Source organism: Aythya ferina (assembly GCF_964211825.1).
Source record: "Aythya ferina genome assembly, chromosome: 20".
NCBI classification, from domain to species: Eukaryota; Metazoa; Chordata; class Aves; order Anseriformes; family Anatidae; genus Aythya; species Aythya ferina.
Genome location: NC_140318.1, coordinates 3,038,410 through 3,064,051, shown reverse-complemented (window position 1 = coordinate 3,064,051; position 25,642 = coordinate 3,038,410). Strand labels below are relative to the sequence as shown.

Here is a 25,642-nt window from a genome sequence, read left to right as displayed (position 1 = left end):
GAGGAGACAGGTTGGTTTTGCTCAACCCAAGTACCAACAGGGGGCATTTTATCTGCCAGTTCAAGAAACCTCACCCTTTACTGATGAATTTCAGAACTCTTGCTACTTACTCCAGTGACTTCAAGGGCTCTTTATTTTTTTTAAAGACATACACAACAACTGAATGAGACTTCCATACTGTGGGTTCTGTAAGAAGCAACACCTTTTCTTCGAATTGCATAAAGGTACGGTGATAAAGCAGACCATAGCTGCCTCATAGTGTTCTGCTCCCAATTTCATTGTTCCTTACAAGACACACCGAGCCCGTGAAATGCTGCAATGCAGCTGCCTACATTTTTAAGCCCCTGTATTAAGGGATTATGTAAATCAAAATGTTTTATCTTCTCTCTTCTGGGTCTCCATACTTCAGTTTGAAATTAAGTAAGTGGCAAATATTTGTCCTCTCTTTATGTAACACGATGGCAGTCCCATGGCAGTCACTTTTGGTCTCACAAGCTTCCTCGACATTGTTGATCTTAACTGCTAGCTAGCTGAGCACCATCACTGCTGTTAAAACTGAAAGATCTGTCTTTCTGCAAGACCTTAAGTTAATCGTATGACAATTTGAAGAAAAGTAGGGTACAAGTTTAAGGTGTAGCAGCAGCGACTCCTTTGAATAACAATTCAGGCATAAAAAACCTTCTACTCTTTTGCATAATTCACTTTCAAGTAACAAGAAAATTGCTTTCAGGCTAGAGTGAGTGTCCATGTAGCATTATGTATAGTATCTCCATCTACGGACTCCCCAGGAAGTTATGCTATAGGTCTACTTTCCTCTGAGTTCTAGCAAAGTTAAGTTATTCCCAGACATACGATGTCTTAGAGTATTCCAGAAGATAAATTACACAGAACTGATCCATGATGTTTGTAACAGAACCTGGACTGCAGGAGACTTGCTGCCTGATTTCAGATGGATAACAACAACAATTTTCCTAACTCACTTTGACCAAATACTTGTTCCCCTCTGTAACAGCTGTAAATTGTCTCTGAATTCAGGTATGTGAGCCAAGCCTTTTAACAGCAGTCTTCCTCTGGCTCATCCAAAGCCAGGATTGGGCTGAGAAGCCCAACGTAACGAGCCCTTCACAGACCAGTGTTCTGAAGCAGCTTTGCTCAGCTGTAGCATAGCTCCATGTTTGCACAGTATGCCTGGAAAGACTGGGGAAGGAGTGGAGTCACAGCAGTATTATAAATCAAAAAAAAATTAAAAAAAAAAAAAAAGCAAGTCTCTCAGATACATGCAGGATGCGCTGCTTTATCGAAAGAGCCGGTACATCCGAGGAAGTCGCCCATCCTTACTGGAAAGTGCTGCTTGGATGTGTTCATACGTGGGCAGATCCGTTAAGTCACCCAGTGCAGCCACAGCTGGTTTTTTATGAAGCATCTTAGTGACCACTCTCTGGATGTCAGCAGATTTCACCTGACCTGCAGAAAAAAAAGAAAGCCAGAGCTGTGACAACTACATGTTAAATAGCACGAAGCAGATTTACTATGATGGTGGGTCAGCCCCCTAGCTCAGAAGACCAAATCACTAGCTCTGGACCTTCTTTATCATACTTAGCTTTTTCCTTTCTTCTGACAGAAAAAAAAATAAATATGTGGTATTGCTTGCAAGCGATTGAGAAGATCAGTTTGAAATATGTATCCAGTCTTTACGCCCCCATGTTTTCTCAGGTGATTCACCACTGCTACAGGAACGTATTTTAAGTTGCCACCCCCAGATTGTACCTACAATTCAATCCAGGCAAGGAAAAACAGTTTACTCACTGATCAGGGCACAGAGCTCGTGAGGTAGTTTCCTTGTGTTTGTGGCCAACACTTGGCGTCCCACATCTTCAAAGATAACAGGTCTAGACTCGAGGTTCATCATGAGCATGGACTTCAGCTGCGTCTTTGCTCGCTCAAGTTCTACCTGTGAATGAGCAGAAAATACAAACATGTTTAAAGAAGACTGGCCACTGTTCTCTAATACAAGCTACCATCAGTTTCTGAAAAACATGGCGATGGCTGTATTAGTGCCATGTTCTGGTCCATGAAGGAGCTGGGCTTTTTCTTAGACAAAACTGCCTCAGGAAAGGGAAAACAGAAGGCAGCTGACTGGTTAACAGGCAGACTCTTGGCATTAAGAATGAGCAAAAGGCCTTTCCCTTGCCCTAAAAAATAATGTTGTGAAGAGCTACAGAGCACCTAATAGGAAGGTGCTTGCAGAATTCTTTGTGAATGTTCTGCTAAATTTTCTATGTTCTTTTAAAGTAATACATGAAGTAGCTGATCTACAGAAAAATCATCCCAGCCAAAGCCAACACAATGCACTATTTCAGCTCAAAGACTGCCTATGTAGTCTGTAAGTTAGGCCGCTGACCTCTCCAACTGCTCCTGCCATCAGGATGAATTCTCTTGTGATGATTTCCACCATCTCTCGAACCTAGGAAAAACAGGTATTTGAACAGGTTAGAACAATGATTAATTACTCTATTAGAATAGCATAACATGCTCAACATCTAGCTCAATTTCAGGAAAATATTATGTTACATTCCAATAGTTTTGCAGTGTTTATAGAAATCTACCACAACACTATCTGTAAGTACAAAAGTTCTCACATCACTGTTTGGTAATAAGTGATGCGATCACTTTCTAAGGATACCTGGTTTTGAATACCTGTTTTGGATCAGCGCTGGCATGTATACACAGGAGACCTGTATCCTCGTAACTGTGGTGGTAAGAAGTTGCATTATACATCCAGTGGTGCCTACAAGTATGCAAACAAAATTTTGAAGTTTAGAAAACAACTTAAATGTCAAAGTTAGACACACATGGACAGTGAGTCTCCTCGCTCATTTTCAGAATTCTCAGCAGTGCTAGTAGGAACAGTCAGTCCCTGCCTCTGACAATTTCTGTGTGTGTGCTATCTCCTTCCTTCTTGCCATCAGCATCCTTGAGACCAAAAAGTGAAGGATACAACAGTACTACTGGTACCTAGAGCCAGTTCTTTTAATATTCCCTGGTTGAAAGGATGGGTTGGGCTAACAGAGGAAGATAGGACTCCTAGTCACTTTTGCCCTTTATTTCACCTTGTCAGAATACCTTCTAAAAAAATCAGCCCTGCATGTTTCAAGCAGAATAAACTGATGTAAAACTGTCTTTCCCAAGATGAGGCCTTCCATGTCAATCTGCTAGAGAAGACGATTTCTGCTATCCATTAATCAAGAAGACAAACAAACCTGTTGAGCACATTGAGGTACAGCCGAGTGAACATGCCTTTGCCAGGCCCACCAGCTGAAAAGGAGCCACCGCCTCCCATCATCATATTTAATACTGCAAAGGGAATGAAGTCTTCCTCCTGAATTGCAACAAGAAATTCAGTCACCCAATAGCAGAGACCAAGCAGGGCTCAAGGGCGAGGGATGAGTAAAGAGAGAAAGAGTCCAAAAGAAACATGGCACAGGAGTGTAAAGGTCAGTGCTTTTATCATACTGACAGTGAAAAAGCTGCCTGTACACGCACCATCAGCAGCAAGAGTGCCAACACTTATGTAATGAGAGATCATAGCCTGGGAGTCTGCAAGTAGAGCAACCGAAACAGAGCATTTCAGGCTGGTACTTACTAAAAACGAGCAGCTTTCTAACCCAATCATAATGTGGGTAAGCTCCGGGATTGGAGTAGGGCCGAGACTCACATCTGACATGTCTTTTTCAACCTGTGTGAAAAAGAAACAAGTTATTAGGAGATTTTCATGTTTTTGTTATTCTATTCAGCATGATAAATTCATGTTAATTAACCTGTCACCCAGGTAACAGCTATCATGGTCAGTTTGGACTGCATATTCACAGACTACTTCTACGTGACCAGTACGTACTTTTAAAAAAGCAAATCCTACAAGAAGTCAATTCAAACCCAAATCTGAACCTCCAACAGGAAGGAAAAGGCCACCTCCACCTTCCGTTACCTTGACGATGCCTCCCGTGTACTGAGCCACCGATCTGTCCACATCCTTGGCCTGTGCGCTGCCCCACACCGGCTCCACGCCCAGCAGGTATTTCTTGGCACACTCCACCAACTGCTCGTGCTCGATTCCCACCCCGGCCAGCACCATCCTGTCGGGCGTGTAGTAGTTGCGCAGGTACGAGTGCAGCACTTGCCGATCGATTTTGTTAGTGTTTTCCACTGGGCAGAACCTGTTCAGCCCAACTGTATTTTCTCTGTAAGCTGCCTAAAAGGAAATATAAATTAAAGCAGCAAATATTGCTTCAGCCCCTCAACCTAAACCTTCCCTTTGTTTTATAATTATGCCTGTTTCAGACATATGAGAGGATGGGCTGAGCATCATTTCACTAATGTCACCATAAATCAACATGTTAACAACGGCAAGCTATTTTTAGCTTTAATTTACATTAAAATCTTACGTATATAAGTGTGATTTTAAAGCGGAGGGAAAGCAAAACTTCTGCCTCACTGAAATCTAAGTAACAGAATATCAGTTTTCTAAAGTCTGAAATAAACCCTGCAGTTAAGGAAAAGCTGAGAAAGTATGCAGCATGTCTCACAGAGGACACTAAACACAACAACATGGACTTTTCAGTGTTTTACCGCGTGGATCATTTCTGTGAGGAGAGGCTCTGGATCAGGTCTCATATTCAAGTCTTCCAGCTCAAACCGTATGGCCATCCGAGTCATCTCAATTTCTTCATCTATAGTAAGAGAGGAAGCAAGAGATCACCACCACCACACAAAGTACTCACTGGATACAGGAGAGCTCTGAAGTTTCTTGACAAGCACAAACTAATGTACTCTCAAGCCTGCTCAGAGTCTTGCTCTGGGACTCCGTTTTGAGGCAGATGTTGTGTTCTCAGACCTGATAACCGGGGCTGCAGCGCCACGTCTGCCAGCAAGTTGACCACTGTGTCCAGGCCTTTGGCATCAGCAGAAACAGCGTACATGATGGTGTCCCTGCAAGGCAAGAGGGGTTCTGCACCGGGGAGTCACATCCCAGAGCATTCAGTAAACGTAATTCAGGACATCATTGATAAAGAGGCCACAATGCATCAAGTGCTTTGAAAAGGCAACAGCACTGCCTTCCGTTACCCTGCCAGGTTCACTTTTGGGACTTCTTAGCAGTTGTCAGAAACAGATTTCTGATACTGAGAACCAAAAAGCAACTTCTATGCTCACGCACCAGAAAAAGCAAGGGTTCAGCCACCCCAAACCACCGCGTTACAACCATTAGGGTAACCGAGGATGTAGGAAAAGCCTCATACCTTGAAGCCTGACAGTCACAAATGCCCCCATGCTTTTCCAAGGTGAGGAGAATTTCATCTTTGCTGCCAAACTGAGCTGTGGACTAAGAATGAAGACACCGGTGTTACGGATTAGCAGACTGAGAACTAACAGCCCTTCGGTATAGCTCAGAACAAACATCTCCTGCTCCATCACAGATGCCTCCTACGTTCTTTAAGTCACTAAAGAGTCACTAACGTTAGAGATGAGAGCATGACAGACCTTCAATATCATCAGCACCCATTTAAACAAATTAAACCTGCGCTGGCAGTGTGAGGACAAGCTGTTCTTTCTCCCCTTGCCCTGTCACTCACGCTGCCGTGCAGCTTTTGGTATTTCACACAGGGACGTGGGGACCCGTGCACACCCAGCGCGGTACTCACCGAGAAGGCCAGCTTCTCCAAGAAGTGCGAGATGCCGCTCAGGTACTTGGCCTCGTGCCTCGATCCCGAGTTGATGAGCACTGACGGGGAGAAGGCGAGGGGTTAGCGGGGCTTTTACCTCAGCAGCCGCTATGGGAACACCACAGGGGCAGCACAGGGCCTCGGTGTGCAACAGGACAGCATCCTCCTCCTCCTTCATCCCCACCACCTCCTCCTCCTCCTCCTTCATCCCCCTCCTCCTCCTCCTCCATCCCCACATCCTCCTCTTCCTCCTCCTTCATCCCCACCACCTCCTCCTCCTCCTCCATCCCCTCCTCTTCCTCCTCCTTCATCCCCCTCCTCCTCCTCCTCCTTCACCGCCACCACCTCCTCCTCCTTCCTCCTCCTCCTCCTCCTCCTCCTCCTCCCCCCCCGCCCCCCACTCACGCCCCACGGTGCAGAACTGCCCGAATTTCCTCTGCGAGGCCACCCTCAGCCCGTTCTCCAGCGCCGTCACCCGCGTCTCGAAGCGCTCCCGGCCCTCGGCGGCGGCGAACACCGCCTTGGGCACTCCGGGCAGCGGGCAGCTCAGCGGCACGCCGGGGGAGACGCCGCCAGCGCTGTAGCTCCGGCCGCACCTGCGGGGACAGCGGCAGCCGCCGTGAGGGAACGGCCGAGGCCCCTCAGCGCCACCCTCCCGCCATTTTCTCCTCCCTCTCCCCTCACAGCCCCGCGCTCACCGCCGGGCCGGGCCCCACGCTCCGCGCCTCAGCCAGGCCATGGCGGCCGCCATCTTGCCGTCACCCTCCGCGCTTCCCTTCCGCCCGGCGCCTCGCCCCTCTCGATAGGGATTGGTGGAGAGGTTCGGGAAACGGCTGGCGATTGGCTCGCTCGCCGAAGTGGGCGGGGCGTGCGCTGAGGTGAAGCCGCACCCCTCTCCGGGCGCTGCCTGAGGGGGGCTGAGGCGATGGCGGCGGAGCCCGGCCCCGACCCCGGCCCCAACCCCTTCTCCTTTCACGAGTTCGTGCGCAGCCAGGCCCGAGGTGCCCGGGGGGGGCTGCTCCCGGCCCCCGGCGACGAAGAGGAGCAGGAGGAGGACGAGGAAGAGGAGTGGGGCGGCAGCTACCGGCCCTGCGCCGTGGAGCGGGCCCACCTCGCCACCGGCCCCTTCTGTGAGGGTCCCCTCGGAGCCTCCCCCCCGCCGCCCGGCTACGAGGAGGTGAGAGCCGCCTCATCACTGCACGAGTTCGTAATTTCACACAAACAGCGGTTGGCTAATTACACGGATTGTTTGCTTCCTCCTTTCTGTGCCCTACAGGGTTAGGCGAAGTTAAGTGGCATCGAGAAGGAAAAACTAGGTGTGAAAGGAACCTTGAATGCTGCTTTTTAGCACTAAAGATAAGAAAGCTGAATTATTCATCTGGTCCTGGCCTTGGAATGTTAGCAGTGTACTAACCGTATTTACGAGTGCCCTCATTTCTAATAGGAGCTTTTATTTTTTAGCTAAAAGAAGAGAACGCCAGTTTGAGAAGCAGGATCAACAAGCTTCAGATTCTCTCCGAAACTCAAGCAGACAAGTGCGTAAGCCACACTTACATCCCACGGTGATGGGGTAGCCGTTTGTTGGGGAATTACCATTATCTAGACGGACTGCGAACAGATGAACTTTCTGTATGGCCATTGTGCCTTCAGCTGGATAGTTTAAATTACTGCTGGTGGATGCTGAGTGCAGAAATCCCCTGAGCCACAGCCTGAAGCTGTAGTCCTGTGGGAAGACTTAACTTTTCTTATGACGTGGAAGAATGACTTTCTTGGTCCTTCCTGAGGATTTTCTTAATAGGGTATTAAACGTTCCAACCGCTTACTGAATGCTCTCTTTATTTTAAGGATGAGGAAACTCGAAAGAAAACTTGAGGAAAACAAAATTAAAGAGGAAAAAGAAACGCAGGACTTAGAAGCAATGGTGCAGCACGTGGAACAAAATCTCCAGCTGATGACAGTAAGTGGTGGCGTCTGCCATAGCAGCAGAACCTTGTTCACAGTTGGAAATTTGCAGTTCCACTTCTGTTCCTTCCTCTCCCAGGAGACCAAGGGAAGCTGAAGTGATTGCTTCACCCATGTGAGCACTAAACAGTTCTGACGTGGGGCTGTGTTTTTCCCTTATAGCAAGCCTGGGTCCCAGTCTAGAACTCCTTTCATTGCTTGGGATAAGGGAGATCTCTGCAGAAATACCATTTTTTGTATTCATAAGCACCTTCAGCTGCTTTTTTGCTGCCTTCTGCTAACACTAAGAGCAGTTTTTCCTGCCTTCTTATTCTGGGTACATTTTTCTCTAGTCCAAGAAAAAAGAAAGTAATGGTTGGAAGTAACAGACTGCACTTGACAATCAGAAGAGAGAAACGGGAAGGAGAGGAGGGAGGTGACCAGGTGCACCGTCCCCACCTCATAAAGTGTTTAGAGAAAGAGGTGCTGCAACACAAACCACAAATTCCTTACTTTAATTTCTGTGCTGGAATCGTGAATTCTGATGTTCCTCAGGCTGCTTGCTGTGGTCTCAGTCATCTTTATTCTCTTCCAGAAACGGGCTCTTAAAGCAGAAAACAGTGCTGCAAAACTGAAACAGGAAAATGCCTTACTGCAGGTACGAAGCAGTTTATCGTTAAGGCCATGCTGAGCTTACTGGGACTTGGGAGCATCTTGACATGGAGGCTACAAAAGGGAAACTGAGAATTCCTAACTATGCCTCATTTTCCTGGCAAATGTTATAAAAAACGTGCTTGGTTAGAATGCTTAAGCTCTGTGCTGATTGTTAACGTCACTTTTGTGACATGTGGTGCTCGTTTTGCGGTGCTATCTTGGAACTTAAAGTTTTTCTTAAGTTTTACATGACATTCAAATGCAGTTTGGTACTTGGGATGGGTGAAGGCCTGGAGTGCTACAAGGCAAATAAATGTTTACCTGTAGGAAAACGTCTTAGAAAGAAGGGAGGGAAATTGGAGAGAGGTTACAGCCCTGCGTAGGGGCTCTCAGAGCTGGGAGGACTTTCTCTCTAGGTAGTCTGGCTAAAAATCTGCTCAATACTTGCTTCACCCTGCTCACAGCTGAGTTCTGTGGTTATTTTCACATCAAGTTTTTTTTTTTTTTAATTTTTCCCTCCCAAGGTTCAGCTGAACAACTACAAGGCAGAGAACGAAGCCTTGAGGTCGGGGCAGTCGGCGAGCCTGGCTGCAGTGAAGCAGAACGCAGAGGCGGCCTTCCAGAACCTTCTCACGGTCATTGCGAACTCGCGGTCTGCAGTGAGGTGAGGCTCAGAACCGGCCCCTAACACCTCCCACCTCCAAACTGGCATCAGGAGCACCGCAAAACCTCCCGGGGTTGGGTTTATTGGTGGGTTGGATTTTAGGATTGAAGCCTGGGGTCTTGTGTGTGCCAGGTGAGCTGGTTAGTCCCTGTTTTTGTTATCTGTGCTTTTTGTTACCTGAGCTTTATTTTTTTTTTTTCTGAAAAATGACAAAAAACGCCACCTGGGTGCGTTACCCTCTCCCCTTTAACGCGGTGTTCTCCCCCGCTGCAGGGGGTTGGGTTGGTTTCTTGGGGTCTCATGTTATTGTGCCAGGTGAGTGAGTTAGTCCCCGTTCTTTTTGCTAACCTGCGATTGTTTTTTTCATTTTTTCTGCAAAATGATCAGAAACCCCCACCCTGGTGCTTTACCCTCCTCTCCCATCTCTCGCTGCAGGCAGCTGGTGTCGGGAGCGGAGTCCCTGCAGCTGGTGGCCGATCTCCTCAAGTCCATAGACAGCATCTCCGAAGTGCCCGAGGACGGACAGTGAAACTGCCGGGGGAGAACGGGGCCTCGCTGCGGCCCCACCGGGACCAGAACCGGGACCGGCTCCTGCCCCCCGCCCTCACCCCAGTCCCGCAGCGGGCGGGCGCTAGGACCCAGCTCTGCTCCGGGCTGCTCCGCCTCGCGTCCCATTGGCTGCCCTCTGCCACGTGCCTGGGCTCAGCTGACCGCGGCGCTGACTCCGATTGGCCGACGGGCGAGAGGGGCGGGTTCGGAGCGGCCGCGGCCTGGTCCCGGAGCATTCGGGCTGCGGCCGCCGCCATGTCCGGACGCCCCGCGCCGCCTCCCGGCGCTATGGAGCTGGAGGCGGAGCGGGAGAAGATCCGCAGGGAGATCGAGGAGCTGGAGCGCAGCCTGCAGCCCGCCGGCACCGGGCTGGACGTGTCGGACTGCAGCCTCGGCTCCGGTACGGGCCTCCGGGGGCTCCGGGCCCGCCGTGCCCGCTGGCGTCGGTGCGAGGAGCCGCCCGCACGGGCTCCTCAGGCGGTCCCGGCGGAGGGCAGCCCGCTGGCACCACCGCTCCGCTCGTTTCTGTAACGAAACCCGCGGCAAACGCTCGAGGGGAGGCTCGGAGAACGGCCCCGACCCCTCCCGGAGGCGCTCAGGCAGGGGACGAGCTGCCTTGTGAAATGCGGCCACCCACCAGCCGCTGGCACGGTTAAACCGGCCGATTCCACGCTCTCTGAATGGACCACGTGAACCCCACTGCATCATTCCACTGCTCAGCCTGGCTGTGCTTCCTAAAATCATTTTTTCAAAGCAATAAAGGGGGCAAATTAAAAGCTCTGGTGTCAGTACCTCTGGTGGCTGTCACGAATCCTGCGCCTCAGTTTTGATTATGTTCCTCCAAAGATGTCAGAACTCCGTAGCCACACTGAAGGCAAAACCAGTACTGCTGAAGGCTGGTGAAAGGTTGCTAGGTGGTTAAGGAATATGGGGTTTGTTGGGTTGGAACATTCACTTGTCTGCACATCCTGAGGCCTTTATTTTACCATGAGGCATGGGACCAAGATGCAGCTTGATTGCTGCTGTAGCCAGCAGAAGCTGCCAATTTTTCTATTCTAGAACCACAAAAAAAGTGCATGTGCAGCATAGAACTGAACATTTTCACTTAAGGATGTTGGCAATACCTGAAAACCCTAATGCTTATGCATGAGACACTATGTAGTACCTTATTCTGTGTACTTTAATTGAAAAATCTTTGGTTTTGAAGCTGTGTGTTTTTCACTGCAGTCGGCGTTTTTGTATTTTTGTTATCTGACAGATACTGAAGATGACGACTCAGATTCTCAGGAAGAAATGGTAACCATTTTTTCTTTAAGCATGTCTTTCCATCTGTCTACTGAAGGGGACAGGAAGAAAGGGGAAATTTTGCACTGTTCTGGGTAAAGAACAGTTCTTGGCAAGGTTCAGAGTCAAACTTTGGACCAGACAGCATGATGAAGTAATGGACAGAAAGAAATGGAGCTGGGCTAGGCAGGTAACTGCCTCTGGGAGCATTCAAAGCAAGCTATCAGGGAGAGACAGGTGCTTCCAATTCTTTGGAGAATCAGTTTTGTAACACAATAGAAGCATTGAGTTACATAAATAATTATTGTGCTGCATACCTGCTTCTGCTCTTCAGAGCAAGCATTTTCCTCTTTTTCCTTTTAACTCTTTAAAATGCCTCAAGGAAGTGGAAAAAGAAGAGGACAGTAGTGATGATGATACTGAAAACAGCCTGCCAGAAGATCCAGAAACGTGTCTGCAGATGAACCACGTGTACCAGGAAGTTATCCAGGAAAAGATTGAGGAAGTTGAGCTTCTGATTGCACAAAACAAAGAACAGCAGGTGAGCAAACAGGAGTAAAATGTGCTTTTTTTAGGTTGCTAGCTGTCATCTTCCTCTGCCTCGTTCCCAGTAAAACTTTCCACTACGTTAATGTACTGCAGGTACCAGTGAAACTAGCAGTCACAGTCCTTGTGTATGTGCTGGTGTAGTTACCAGCCTGCATGGACAGGGACAAGGAGACTTGGGTTCATTTTCTGCATGGCAATTCAAACCAGTGTCACCTCAATGGTGACCTTTGGAGTGGCTTACTGAAGATTCCATCTCTTCTTACCATCAGAAATGCTGCCACTGGAGAATGTTTTAGCTATTAAATCAGAATGTACATATGTTTCTTTTTTTATCTCCATTGTACTGTACAAACCTGTGAAGTTCCAAATCCCACTGTTCACACATACACTAATCTGTAGTCTGGTGCTGCAAATTATTTGAACCCTTCCTGGGATGTTTGTGACAGCTCAGCCACTGCTCTCTGAAATCAGGGAATTTAAAGGTACTGACATGGTTTAATTCTTTTATTGCAGAAAGAAATCATGTGTGAACTCGATGGCACAAAAACAGCAAAAGCAGCAGATGGTAGAAATTTACCAGCAAATATATTTTTGGGCCATTTTATGAAGCCATACTTTAAGGATAAAACAACAGGAATTGTAAGTAAATATAACCAGGTTGCAGTGATAGATTTAAATTGTATTTGTGTTGTAACAGTGTTCATTGTAACCTGTAACTATCAGTATCATTTCTGACTTTGCAATCTCTTTTTCCCTCACTTGTTGCTTACTGTCTTTTGGAAATGTTTGTCCAACTCACAGCTGGTTGTGCCACCTGAGAGGTCAGAACGGTGCCGTTCCAGCCATGGGGCAATTGAACGTTGTATTTTTCAAATGTACCAACATGTGTTAAGTCTAATTTAGAATGCTTCTTCAACCAACGGTCAGCTGATGTGAGCAGGCCTGGCGTTGAGCTGAGAATGTGCTGTGTAACTGTGGGCAAACTTCCTTAAGTGTCTGCTTATATACTATGTTTTCTGACATATCTGCAAGCCAGTACTAGTAAAGGTGACTGAGCAGTTCTCATGTGGCAGCCTGTGCAAGTCTGAGTTAGCATTCTTTTTTTGCAATGGCTCACACTAGAGTTCTAAGAAGAATGGACAGATTTTCTGTGTATCTGGCTCTTCTAACATATCTAACCCTTCTAATGTTTACTAGGGCCCTCCTTCCAATGAAGATGCCAAGGAAAAGGCGGCTCAGGGCATAAAATCCTTTGAACAACTGCTTTCAACAAAATGTAAGAAACCGTACGTGCTGCTCAGCATTCTGCTCTAACAAATGTCTATCTTCATATCATTGCTCCCCCCACATCTGCAGTTAAACACCAACACTTTGGGTATTTCATACTTGAATTCACGGAAAGAGTACTTAAAAGTAAATGGGATGCTTTAGGAATTGATTTGCTGAATTATTAATGACTTAGTTCCTTTCACTTGCATTTGTTTTGATGTGTCATTCCATCTCTCCCGTGAACACTCCAAAAGCAAATGAGACCATGCAAGGGTAGTGCTTAGATGAGAGAAGTTCAGGAGACACTTAAAGCTATGTGGTTACATCCACCTGTGTGGTGATCTTCATTGATGCCTCTTTGGAAGTAAAACTGAGTAAGAGGCTGCCATTTGCCGAGGTTAGACATTGACGTTAGTGGTTTATGTGGGGAATATGATTAATTTACCTAGCTTCTGATAGTTCCTTTGCTGAACAAAATGAAGGATGAACTCTTACTGAAGACCTGAGTCATACTTTTAACAGTGATGCTGAAAGCAACACGTCACTCTTTTTTTTGGCAGTGGTTTTGTACTAATCACTGAATGCTTGATTACTTTATTTTGTCAAGGGAAAAGCAGAGAGAAGGTACTATTGCAGAAATCAGTCGTAAGTGACCGCTTGCAGCGCCTGCTTCAGCCAAAGCTACTGAAGTAAGTACTGTGCAAAAATCCTTTCCCGTGACAATGTACCATCTGACGTAAGGAGAAAAAATATATGGACATGCTGCTGCCTTCAGCAAGTTCTGTGTTAACTCTTTGCAATTTCAGTAAGGTTACAAAGCACAGTGGGGATTCTTGGGGATTCTTTACCACTTTGGGGCCTGGGAATTGCAGTAATGATACCCAAACTCCATGTCCTGAGGGCACCAGTGCAGAGTATGATGCTGTTGTAGATGGCAGCATCCTCCGTTCTCTGTTGCCATCTATATTATCTGTGTATTACCTGGTATTGAAGGGTCTTGGACTGTAAAGTTCTGACCATAAGCAAGAGGTTACAGCATTCAGCTTGGACTGTAAACAGTTGATGACTGTTTTGCAAGTAACTGGCAGGTGGAATGGATTTGTTCTGAAGATACTGTAGCATTTTATAGCCATCTATTTCTTCTGTTGACACAGTGGTATAACTTAAAATAGTCTACAGGGCTTGAAGCTGAACTTGATATGTTGCAAGTGAGCCATAACAGTGTGTCCAGTGAGAGATTTATGTGCCTAGAGCTGGTGCAGTCTTGTTTGTTGCTGTTGCAGCCGTCGCTGATTATCTCTGTAAATACCAAAATGATTAATCTGAGACCTGTTCTGGGTCAACCGTTCGCATTGAAGCAGTAAAAGTAGGATGAGTTTGCCGTGTGGGAAAACTTAGAAGAACAGTTTTGTTTACTGCATGAATAAATTGAAGGAAAGAATGATACTCGTGGGGAAACCACCTTTGCTATGTATCTTCTGATGCCATTGACCTACTTCACATCTAGTCTCAAATAATGTTGAAAATGTCTTTGAACAGGTTGAGTTACTGGAACCAGAAACTGGAAAAAGTCAAGACTGAAATGGAAAAACAAATCTTGGAAAAGCAAATCAAAGAAGTGGAACAAGAAATAGAGGCAATTAAGTAAGAAGTTACCTTTATATGTTCATGGTGAAAATGCAAATATGTTCTTGGAGGCTAATTCCTAAAGTTCCCTCCTTCCTTGAGCACTTCTGGTTATGACATTTGGAGAAACCTTCACACAAGCCAACACAAATAAAACTACCAAGTGCCGTTCAAACTCTGCAGAGCTCTCATCTCTACAGCTCTTCACTAAGAATCATGTTTTGGGTGTTGATCTACAAATGTAAGATGTATAGCCAGTATAGAGGCACAGTTTGAAATAGCTTTTGTTTTAGCAACAAGGAGACAAAACTCTGCAAATTCTACTAATTCTGAGCTTTTGCTTTCTAAAGCATCCGGAGGAATTCATTTTGATATTGCATTTAACTGTTTATCGTGCTAAACCAACATGATCTTGTAGGGGGCTGTTTTTCAACAGTGCATTCCTTGTACTTAAGTAAAATTATTTTAGTAAATCCAGTAAGAAGGAAACCTGGTTTGGGGAAAAGTTATGGATGTTAAAGAGCCTGATGCTTTGAGGTAGTCAGTTTTTGTGGAAGTTGATAATAGGTGAGAGGAATAAGATGAAGCAAGGTCAGGCAGAGAAACTGACTGTTAAGTTTTTTAATAGGGTTCTTTCTTTCTCTTTGTATCTTCTGCTTCAGCCAGCTTCCAGAAAGTGACTTGTTAGGAGACAGATTTGACGAGCATGACTGGGAGAAAATTTCAAACATCCATGTAAGTTGGGAGATCGGCTATTTTATTACTTCTGACATGTGTCCTTTATCTTGAGAGAAACTACACCTGAACTGGTGTAGTTTTCACCCCGTTTCCATTATGCACTGCTAGAAGTTAACTATTGTGTGTTCTCAACATGGCAAGCATGGAAGCACTGGACGTTTGTTGTTACTGGTTAAATTTAATATGTTAATTCTGAAAAAAATTAGCAATAAAATATGTACGGATTACAAAATATATCCCTTGTATCAGTGTTCACATCTGTCCAGTTGTTTCAGTCCCAGCTACAAAACAAAAAAGATTTTTGCTCTCTCTCTTAGTTTGATGGACAGCGTAGCTCAGAAGAACTGAGGAAGTTTTGGCAAAACTACGAGCATCCAAGCATCAACAAAAAGGAATGGACAGAGGAGGAAACAGAGAGGCTGAAGAAGATAGCTGCTGAACATGGTTATTTGGACTGGCAGACTATAGCCCAGGAGTTGGGGGTAAGGCTCTGGTGCTGGAAACGAGGTGAAAAATCTTGCTTTTTTTTTCCCTCCTTGCTTTCTGTCCTCGTAAATACCCATTTTTCTAAGCAGCTTTTGTTTTTATTGCATTAAGACAAACAGGACAGCTTTCCAGTGCTTGCAGAAGTATCAAGCCTATAACAAAGACTTGAAAAGGAAAGAATGGACCAGAGATGAAGATCTGATGCTTTTAGAGCTTGTTCAAGAGATGAGAGTAGGAAGTCATATCCCATACAAGAAAAGTAAGTGATGTACAAATAAAACGTTTTCCGTTCATGTGTGGGGGTTAGTTGTTGTTTGTTGTTTTTGTTTTCCCAGGCTTGTGTGTATTAATACTTCTGCATGCTAGAGCACCCAGCCTGCTCTGATTGGAAGAATTAGTAAAGTTTTATTTCCTATGAGCGCTTACATTTCCACAATAGTCACAGTTCTGTGTTTTTATCCTATGTTTGTAGCCTGTTATCTAAATAAGGTACAGAGTGCCCAAAGAAGGGCAACAAAGATGGTGGAGGGTCTAGAGAACAAATTTTATGAGTGGTTAAGAGAGCTGGGGTTGCTTAGCTTTTCTTTGCATTTCTAGTTGCTTATTACATGGAAGGAAGAGATTCTGCCCAGCTGATATACCGATGGACCAAGAGTGTGGACCCCAGTTTGAAAAAAGGACCCTGGACACCGGAGGAAGATGCTGTAAGCTCTGTTCTTTAATTCCCTAGAATTGCACAGTGCAAAAGTGGAAAGTTTAGAACGTTGCATGGTTTTATACACCTGAGCTTTAATAGTGGAACAAAGGAATTTGAAATGGATTAAGATGGGCAGTTTACAAGTCAAGAGGGCATAGGAGCTCCCAAACACTTTTGTTCTGAGACTTGCAATGCAGTGGAAAGAAAGAAAGCTATTTTGACTCAGCCTACTAAGACTATTACTGATGAGAGTTTCAACTCATTCTTTGTGTGATTAACATAGATGCTGTTGGCTGCAGTTAAGAAGTATGGAGAGCGTGACTGGTACAAAATTCGGACAGAAGTACCAGGCAGGAGCGATGCTCAGTGCAGAGATCGGTAAGTACACTAAAGGAGACAACTGTTCTTTCAAGCTTATTATCCAGAGATAAGCAGAAATTGGGGATGTTTTTGTCCCAAACAATCCAAAGTTATCCTGAAACCTGAGAGAGTGCATGTAGGGAGGAAAGGTGATCATTCATGTATTGTCTGCGTAGCTGTGGACGTTATCTAGTCTGTCACTTCCTGTAACTGACACCAATATTGCAAGAGGTGCTGAGCCATCTTCAGCATTGGACCCAACTTCAGGAGGCTTAGAGTGCAGCATGTCATAATTTCAGTGATGTTTTACACCTGCTCATTTTAATTTTTAATTGTGTGGTTTGATGTTTAGAGAACAAAGAGATTGTAGCCATGCTGTATGAAGGGAGTAGGAATGGGACCCCTTAGAAAATCTCATAATGATGCTGTGTTTTTTAGCCTCAGATTATGCAGTAACGATCAGAACTGTACAAACAAGGCTGAATGTTCCTTTAATGTTTTTATTTTGAAGGTACTTGAAAGCATTGCACTGTGATGTAAAGAAAGGCAGGTGGAGTTTAGAGGAAGAGGAACAACTAATTGATCTGGTGCAAAAGCATGGCCTGGGTAAGTGTTGCTGTGCATTAACCTTCAAAAGCTTAGGGAAGCAAGCATTATTTAGTAATTCACCCTTTGAATTTCTTATTTTATTTTAAGTGGCTGACAGAAACAGGCTCTGCTTCATCCTGGTGATTGCAAGCTTCCATATGCTCTGCTCTTCATCCTTTTTAGGTCACTGGAGTAAAATTGCTTCTGAGTTGCCTCACCGGACTGGCTCCCAGTGCCTAAGCAAGTGGAAACTCATGATTGGGTCGAAGGTACTGTACAAAATCCTGTTATGTCACAGTCCCATTTATCTTTTTAATTAAGAGTCTCTAAATTAAAAGTGAAAGTATGTGAAATCAATACCAAAATTGAGTTTGACTTCATGCAATCAATTTTATCAATCATTAATTAATTTTACTGCCTTGAAATGCCTATAAGGATGGCATAAACTTATGTTTCCTTATAGGTACATCATGAGTTGCCAGGTTTGGCACAAAGCACTCTTAGAAATATTCTGGTTGCTTAAGACCATGTTAAAAACACTGTCATGTTTCCATTGTCAAAGCACTAGTGGGTGCTGCTGCACACTCCATTTGGAAGCCATATGTTTCTGATAGGATACTGCCCCACAAAACTTCTTAACTTACTGATTTGAGAGATTTGCAAGTCAGGGAGGAACACTGGCTAATACTTGTCTGTGCTCTTTTTGACTGAGAAGAAAAGATCAAGGCCAGCAAAACGGCGACATGCAGAAGAAGAGAGTACCAGCTGCTCAGACAGCAGCAGTGAAGACATAGAACTGGACTTAACAGACAGTTCAGAAGAGGAGATGACAAAGAAGGAGGAGTGTGCGTTTCCCAGCATTGATTTGTGGATTCCAACACAGACAAGTACACAGGAGTCGAACAAAGGAAGATACCAAACTTCATCCCTTTTCTCTTCCATGAGTGCTAATGCAAGGACCAGTAACAGTGAAGTTCCACGTGCACTGTGTGACGGAGGCAAGGACGGAGTCGCTGATAAATCTGCAGAACTGAACACCATCCTGAGGGGCATTGCACGCCCACATTCAACAGACATCACTGTGACGAATCCAGTAGAAGTAATTAACAAGGTAAATCCTGGGATCCTCAGTCTGGTCTTGATGGAATTTCAGCTTAGATCAGAAATTGCCAGGAAGTACATTCACTGCAGTAAAGAGAACAAGTGATGAAGGATAAGTAGATGACAAAATCTTTCTAACCTCCTGTTAGTTGGTTTCTTGTTTTACCATCGGGGGGTGCTATTGGAAACTGAGCTGTGGGATTAAACGAACTTCTAGCAGTGCTCTCCCCTGACCCTGTATTATCTAGAAAACAACTGTGCTCTTTCCTACCCATAGTGTTAGAGAAACAAAACTTTTTCCATATTTTTCATAAAACAGAATTGGCCGGTGAATTGTGGTTACTCTCTCTACCCTGATGACTAGAGTGCATAGACTTAGAGTTTGTAAGAACTCAGTTACCTGTGCATCTGTCTCATTCTGAGTTTAGTTTTCATCCCAGATCAGACACTGAAACAGTACAAACCCTCCTTGCACGATTTTGCAGAAAAATATTCCTTAGTAAAATACTAAATGTCAAAACTGTAATTCTTAACACAAGAGAAAATATTTTTGCCTAAGTGAACTAAATAGCATGTGCATCCCTCAGCTGCAGGGACAATTGCACCGATGACAAGTTTGTTGGTTACAGAAGTGGTTATGGTATGCGTGGTTTGTAAATGCTTGTCTGATGTAATCAGTCTTTTGATTTTGATTGCAGATAAGGCATGATTTTTTTTGACCAGAAATTTAGGGAAGAGTTGCTGACTTTTTTTTTTTTTTTCAAACTTCTCCCTATTTCTTCCCTTGTACTGTTAAGCCAAAAAAAAATAGAGAATAATCCAGTAGATTTTGGATGGGTTTTTGTGGATACTTCATGCTAAACCTTAAACAAAATAGGCATTTGGTATTGTGGTAACACACAAGGATGAAAAGATAAGGTAAACATCTGCACTTTGGGGCTGATCTAATATACTACAATATTTTCAGTAGCAGAAAAGTTGAAAACTTTTGTACATTTTGTGTGTAATGTCAGCACAAATAATTTTCTGTGGGATACTTTCCATTTCACCCTTTCTTTTGTACTCTTTTTTTTTTTTTTTTTTTTAAAGGCTTCCAGATGTGGAAAGCAAGTGCTACAGGTTACCCTGGAAGATGTGAGAAGAGTATTAAGAAATAACACGTGCTATCAAATGAAACTTGTGAGTCCCTCTTCTGTCTTGTCTGCTCCTGTGATGTGTGCACTGCCAGGCTGTATTTAGTGGAAAATAAGCATAGAATCACAGATCTTATTTCACTGTAGTCCCGAGAGGGAAAAGGTTGTTTCTTTTTTTCCATAACTACCTTGTGAATAGTTTTGTTATGGGACTAACTTTGCTAGAACCTACCAAATTGGGATTGTGCTTATGTGTTTATTCATGCACAGCAATCAAAGATGGTAAAACCTTTTTCCACTGGTTTAACAAAAATGTCTGGAGCTGCTACGTCTGCTGATCAGAAGCTTCAGGGGCTGCAGCTGGTGAAAAGTTATCGTCAAAAGAGAGAGCGTTTGAAAAGAATGAACCTTGACAGAAAGCTTCTGATGGCTGTGACACCTTGGGTGGGCAACGTGCTGCTACCCTGCACCTTGCAGACTGGGAAGATGGCTTTTCATCAGACAAAAGGTAGTGGTAACCCATCAGGGACAGCACTCTCCTACTCTCTAACCTTGTTTCTGATACCTTCTAAGTGAGCACCCAGCTGATTTTCATCTTGGGCTCTTTTTCTAGCTTATGCTATTCAAGAGAAGATGAAGTCAATCAGTCTCTCGAGCACTCCCCTGTTCACGCTTTTTATTCAGGTAGGTTTTACTGTCTTCATAGCATCTACTTTTAAACAATGGTGATCTTTTTCTGATTCAATACCTAAATAAAAGCTTTATCTTTGCTCCTTAAATTAATCATCTAATTATTGGATTAATCTACTCTCATGGCTTGCATATGATGTGTACTACATTCTGCATCCATTCTAATACTGTCAGGATTTTTTTTTCTATAACTGTGAAAATGTGCCCAGAATCTTTCACATAAAGCCTCCCCTATCTATTTTAGATTAGCACTGGCTCTACCAGAATATTTTTGTTCTGAATCAAACTTTTCTGAATTTCTTACCTTGCAGCTCTTTCAGATTGATACCAATGGTTGCATGAAAGTTATTCGGGAGGGAAGACTAAAGCAGTCAGAGCTGAAGGCTAATGCAACAGGGCCTCAGCAGGTATTGTGCATCTCATTTCAAAGCTTTTCCTACCAGAGTCTTGACTAAAGTAGATGTTTTTCAATGGCTGTGGTATGTGCTACTTATCTCAAGTATAATTTAATATATTTTCTTTTGGCAGGCTTCCCAAAATGTGGAGACTTCTTCAGGTACGTACCAGAATGTTTATTTTTATGATATGCAAGATCTTTGACTTAATTCATCGCTGCTGTATTAATGACTAATTTAACTGAAGGAGAACTTCTGGAACAAAACAACATTGTCATTTTTGGTAGCTCTTGGATATTTCGGTTATTGGCTAAATGCATTGCTTTTGGTAAGGACCAGCAAAAATACTGAAGGGCCAGGGGACCAGTGGCTTTGTGCCTGTCTGACAGTCCGTAGATTATCACTGTTAAACTTTTTTCAAGCAAGGTGCTGGTTGTGGGCTGGAGTGAACACGCTGGCACTGACCAAGAGCCCAGTTTTTATTGTTATCACCCTGGCTGATGAGCAGTGCCTGTGTTGCACTGATCAGCACGGTTCCTCCTGTGCAGTGTTAAGGTACATTTCTAACCCGTCTGCTGGTTAAATAAATACTACAGCGTTGGAGGAACTCTCACAAGCAGAAACTTTGCTACTTCCTGTGCTGGGTACTTGATGTTTAATAGCTAGGGAATGGCTTCTAAAGCCTTTTTCCTTTTTGAAGACACTGAAATGTTTTCTCCCCCTTTCTTTATTCCTCTACAGGCAGTTCATCACAACCGTGTACTCAGAGGAACTCCCAAAGGGGCGTCCCAAGGAGTGCTGTCAGAAAACCTGTTGCCTTAAAAGCAAGGGAGACTTCTGCTGCTGGTCTTGAGAGCAGCGCTCCCGCTCTTGCCATGCAGGCAGCTCTTCCAGCCCAGGCACAAAGGCAGAAGCCTAAAACTGTCTCAGAACTGCTGAAAGAGAAGCGGCTAAGGGAATCCCAGGCCAAGGAAGCTATGCAGAGAACAGTATTTATTGCTCCACAGATGTTGGTTCCAGGGCCTTTGATAATCCAGCAGCCACCGCAGCAAATCGTTCCCTCTGCACAGGCAGGGAGCACACCTGGAGCCGTTGGTTGTGCAAACAGCGACGTCCGGTTTGCACCAGCTCAGCTTCCAGCTTTTACTTCTGTTGCAGGCTCAACTTCTACCACCACTGTGGTTGAAAACCATTCCTCATCAGCACCCAAAACTGGGGAGGTCTCTGGTTCCTCAGAAGGACCAAAAGTACAATCCGATAAGGAACCAAATGAGCAAGCTCCTCAAAGTAGCCCTGAAGGAGGTGGTTTTCCAGGCCTGAATCCAACTGGAGCAGAGCAGGCCTCAAATCAAGGAGGGTGCAACGGTCAGGTCCTGGCTGGTAGCTCAGTTCCAGTAGTGCTGCAAAATCAAGCTTTTGTGCCTCGTCAAATTGCAGTGGTGCCTGTTGGCGTGGAGTCTGGCAGCAACAAACTGTCTCTTCCCACTCCACTTCCCTGTGACCCGAACGGTAACGGACTGCAGCAGAGGCCAGGCAATTTCTTGCCTGCTCTTGTAGCTCCACAAGCCGGCTCCCGTTTGGTTCCCAGCAGCGTGCTGCCTTTCACCTGGGTTGTGACGCCGCAGGCTTTGCTCCCCACCTCTGTGCAAGCTGTTGTGGGTGTTCCCCAAGGACTGCCAGCTGCTGCTGCAAAAATTCAAAGCCAGGCAAGCGTGACGTCTGATGGCAGTGCTTTAGGAGTGGCTCCTCTACCAGCGGGAGCAAATATGCCTCACCCTAGCAGCGCAGAGACAAAAGCACCAAGTTCCCAGTTAGCTGAAGGGGTGCCACTGGGAAAGACAACCCTTGAAAACCATTCTGCGAGTCTCTTACCTGTCACCTCAGCCAATCCTGCGTGCAGCACACCCAATGTTTCTTCTGCTGATGCTTCCTCCAAGACTTCTGACTGCTCTGCAGCTCAGCATTCTCCTCTAGCTGATGCACCAGCCCTGCGTGCCGCGCTGCTGCCCCAAACACAGCTACCTGCAAGTACTGCAGGGTCTGATTCCCTCTGTGCAGCAAGTCCCATTAGCTTGGGGAAGAACCAGGACTCCTCTACACCAAACGCATCATCTTCCAACCCAGCTGTCGTTACAGAAGGGGCTGTGCTCCAGCCGAGAGACCCAGCTCCTCCTAACAACATCCCAAAGAACTCGGAGGGCTTTGCTGCCCGAGTGTTGAAACCCAGACCTATTGCCTCCAAACCACCTGCTATGCAGCCTGCTGGGGGTCCACCCCAGCCAACCACTTCTAGTGCAGCAAAAACTCAGCTCGACTTCAGCCTGATTTCCCTCGAGGACGAGGAGCTGGTGAAAGAGTGGCTGAGCGGGGAGCAGGGAGTCCAGGTACCGCCACTGCAAACCAGGTTGCCTTATTTCCCACCTTTCCTGTGCAACTTAAAAACCCTCTCAAGGCTGCTTCTGCAGAAGGCGGCTCTGGAGAAGCAAGCAGCGTGTCTTCTGCCTTCTGATGGCAGTCGGGATGAGGGTGCTGGGGTTGATTTGCGTGCCATCACGGAACTGGTGCATCAGAAACTGGGCGATGACCCTGCTTTTCTCCTCCTGAAAGCCAGATTCCTGGCGGCCTTCACGCTCCCTGCTGTGCTCGCCACTCTGTCTCCCCCAAAAGTGGCGACAACCCTGTCAGGCAGCAGGAAGCAGGATGACGAGAGTGACGAAGAGGAGTGGCAGAGTGAGAACGAAGTGTCAGAGGAAGAGAGTTCTGGCAGTGAATTAACAGGCGTGCAGTCGGATGGGGCAGGTGGTGAGGAGCCGGGAGATGAAGATGCCGATTTTCCAAACGAGGTAAAGCAGAGGTGCCAGGTACCGAAAGTGGAAAGTTACTGCCAGCTGAGCATTGCTCCCACTGGAATCTAGGCTGAAACTCCCCCTGATCTTAAGTGTAGCAGAAATTTGGTCATTTTGAGTAAGCAGAATTCTGCACCTGATAACAGCAGCTCTCTTGTTCGGCTGTGAGCCTTTGGTTTTCACAAAGGTAAAGGCCTGGCTCCTGTACTTTTTAAATCAGGCCCTTGATTTTCATTGTCTCCATTCTTCAAGCCCCTGTAACATAAGGGAACTTGCATGTTTGTTCCTATTGCTGTTTAATGTTTTCCTCCCAAATTATTTGATGTGACTAAAGGTTATTGGAGTATATGGATTGATCTCAGCCATGATACCAACCAAAAATCACTCACAAAAAGACAAAGGTGCCTAAAAACCAGCAGTTGTCTTTCTGAAAAATGTGTGCATTTGGATGTTTTCTGCTACCTGTGGTCACGGTAACCTAACAGTGTGCTCCATGCTTAATTTTGAATGTAAATGGAATATTCTGGAAATCTTGCTGAGCTCCCTAAAATAAAAAGATGGGTTGAAGGGGCTGAATATTATGCTGGGTCTTGCGTTAGTGTGCACATAGTCTGTTCTGCTTACCTTGCAGGGCATGGGAGCTGAAGAGATTGCACAATCCGTCTTGGGCTCCTACACGGATGTGACTGATGCCAACGCTCCTCAAATCAGGAGGAGTTCCCGCCTCAGGAAAAGGAGAAGGACATGAGAAGGAAATGGGTTAGTAATCATTCTGTGAATCTTGCCTTTCTTCTCTTCGAAGGGAGAACCTGAAATACCTTCGTCTGTGGCACAGCTCAGACAATGAATCATGACCCTAGGAGAGGATGGGTTTGACTTCCCTTCCCTTAGCACACAGAGTTCTGCAATCATGTGTTAAGACATATATTAAGTCACTTATATTCTGTGACTTTCATGGGGAAAAGATGATGTCTGCATGATAAAACTATATATAAATGCTGTAAAGTTCAAGCATTTGGCAGCCTTTTAGACCTTGCTGCTGCCTATTAGTATTATACCTGGTGAGTAGGTACAGATGAGGCCAGAGACTTGGCTGCTAAGGTGAGGCCAGTGTAAGAATAAAGGGTCACAGCTTGTGGGACAGGAAGGCCTGGGCAGCTGCTGCTGATGGCACAGGTTTGTGTGTGGGAGCGCTAAACACTTGCAGCAGAAGCCAAAGTAAATCCTTGCTGTGGGTTGCAGCAGGCTGGGAGCAGGACGTCCTTGCTCCGTGTTGTGAGGCTGTCCTGGAGGTCCTGGGCAGGCAGCCTCAGCTTTTTGCACAGTTGGATGTTCTCTGTTGCCTGGCTCGTGAGTCTTTTAAGAGGAGGTGAGGAACAGGATTAAAAGATGGTGGGAAGCCAGGGCTTAAGACTGGTGGATTCATCATTGCAATTCATCTTTGAAGCTTCATAGCTGAAAAACTTTCTCCTCCCATACAGTTCTATTTTCTCTGTGTATACTGGAGTAGCTCCTGTAGGGTACAAGTGTGTGATGTTTTAATGTGTTGAGGACCAAATGAGCATGAATGGTGTTTGATTTGCTTGCTCATTGGCTGAGATTGTTGATTTTTTTTTCCCTTTTTCCTTCTCCTTTAGAACTAGTTTCAGAAACTCCCAAAATTTTATCTTCCCTATTTAAAACAAAAAGTCCTGTGACTAACTGGAGTTGTTTGTGCTCTGTTACAGGAGTCACTTGACTGGGGTCTGCCTTGTTCCATGGCAGTAGGAGATATTCTTTGCACTATTCACTTTTAATGCTTCCAACAAACTGACCACACAGACCTGGGGAAGAGAGGAAAATGGCTGGAGTGGTTTCCTCATCGCCTCACCAAATCTGCTTGTTTGGACAAGTTGCAAATAACGAAGCAAAATTGCTGGAGGGAAGGCTTTGAGGCACAGAGTGATTCTGTTCTCTTTCAAACTAGCACCTGCCACAAATGCTGTGGGGAGGGATTGCTGGAGACCTGGGGAAGCCAGCAAGGATGGTTATTTATTTCCTTTTTGTGTTAGCCCCTATTTATGTGAATGTTTATCTGTATTCAGAGTGTGATCCATTAGATGGTTGTTTTAGTGCTGTGACAGTGTTGTTTGACAGCTGACTGAATACTGCTGAATAAGCAGCAGGTTAATTTTGTATCAAATGAGCCTTGAGTATTTGTTGAAATACAGATGTTTTATTTTTCTCACTTAAGCTATTGATGTCTTCTGTGTTTTTTTTTTTTTATGGTAAATAATGCTTCAAATAATGTCTGTGTGAGTGTGATTGCTAATGAGAAAAATGAAGTCTGTAAGCCACATGAAAGCCAAGGAGAAT

General features: G+C 45.3%; 3 protein-coding genes across 4 annotated transcripts; 2 read left to right on the top strand and 1 right to left on the bottom strand.

Annotated features, from left to right (window-relative positions):
* Nucleotides 1-110: 110 nt before the first annotated feature.
* PMPCA (peptidase, mitochondrial processing subunit alpha) lies at nt 111-6,512 on the bottom strand. Its single transcript, XM_084494159.1, has 13 exons — nt 6,416-6,512; nt 6,123-6,313; nt 5,697-5,776; nt 5,295-5,377; nt 4,892-4,986; nt 4,627-4,727; nt 3,986-4,249; nt 3,644-3,736; nt 3,261-3,379; nt 2,698-2,788; nt 2,402-2,464; nt 1,807-1,951; nt 111-1,464 (listed from the first exon to the last, which is right to left on the bottom strand). The coding sequence occupies exons 1-13, from the start codon at nt 6,466-6,468 to the stop codon at nt 1,295-1,297; spliced, it is 1,548 nt and encodes a 515-aa protein (XP_084350285.1). The 5' UTR covers nt 6,469-6,512; the 3' UTR covers nt 111-1,294.
* An 85-nt stretch (nt 6,513-6,597) lies between these two features.
* ENTR1 (endosome associated trafficking regulator 1) lies at nt 6,598-10,301 on the top strand. The gene is made up of 6 exons (XM_084494160.1): nt 6,598-6,894; nt 7,179-7,252; nt 7,563-7,674; nt 8,254-8,316; nt 8,837-8,976; nt 9,412-10,301. Exons 1-6 carry the CDS (start codon nt 6,643-6,645, stop codon nt 9,503-9,505), a joined length of 735 nt encoding a protein of 244 aa, XP_084350286.1. The 5' UTR covers nt 6,598-6,642; the 3' UTR covers nt 9,506-10,301.
* SNAPC4 (small nuclear RNA activating complex polypeptide 4) lies at nt 9,781-25,519 on the top strand (the record flags this gene model as incomplete). 2 transcript variants are annotated; one of them, XM_084494155.1, is made up of 23 exons in its annotated part: nt 9,781-9,925; nt 10,784-10,821; nt 11,192-11,350; nt 11,872-11,997; nt 12,556-12,634; nt 13,235-13,316; nt 14,167-14,271; nt 14,916-14,988; nt 15,309-15,473; nt 15,589-15,736; nt 16,075-16,181; nt 16,458-16,552; nt 17,046-17,140; nt 17,306-17,391; nt 17,838-18,233; nt 19,313-19,402; nt 19,627-19,864; nt 19,970-20,040; nt 20,358-20,453; nt 20,575-20,602; nt 21,183-23,284; nt 23,919-24,046; nt 25,015-25,519. In XM_084494155.1, the coding sequence occupies 22 exons, from the start codon at nt 9,781-9,783 to the stop codon at nt 24,033-24,035; spliced, it is 4,641 nt and encodes a 1,546-aa protein (XP_084350281.1). In that variant the 3' UTR covers nt 24,036-24,046; nt 25,015-25,519. The 2 variants fall into 2 exon arrangements, with proteins under 2 accessions (XP_084350281.1, XP_084350282.1); XM_084494156.1 differs by lacking the exon at nt 9,781-9,925 and adding an exon at nt 10,299-10,431.
* Between the last annotated feature and the right edge of the window lie 123 nt (nt 25,520-25,642).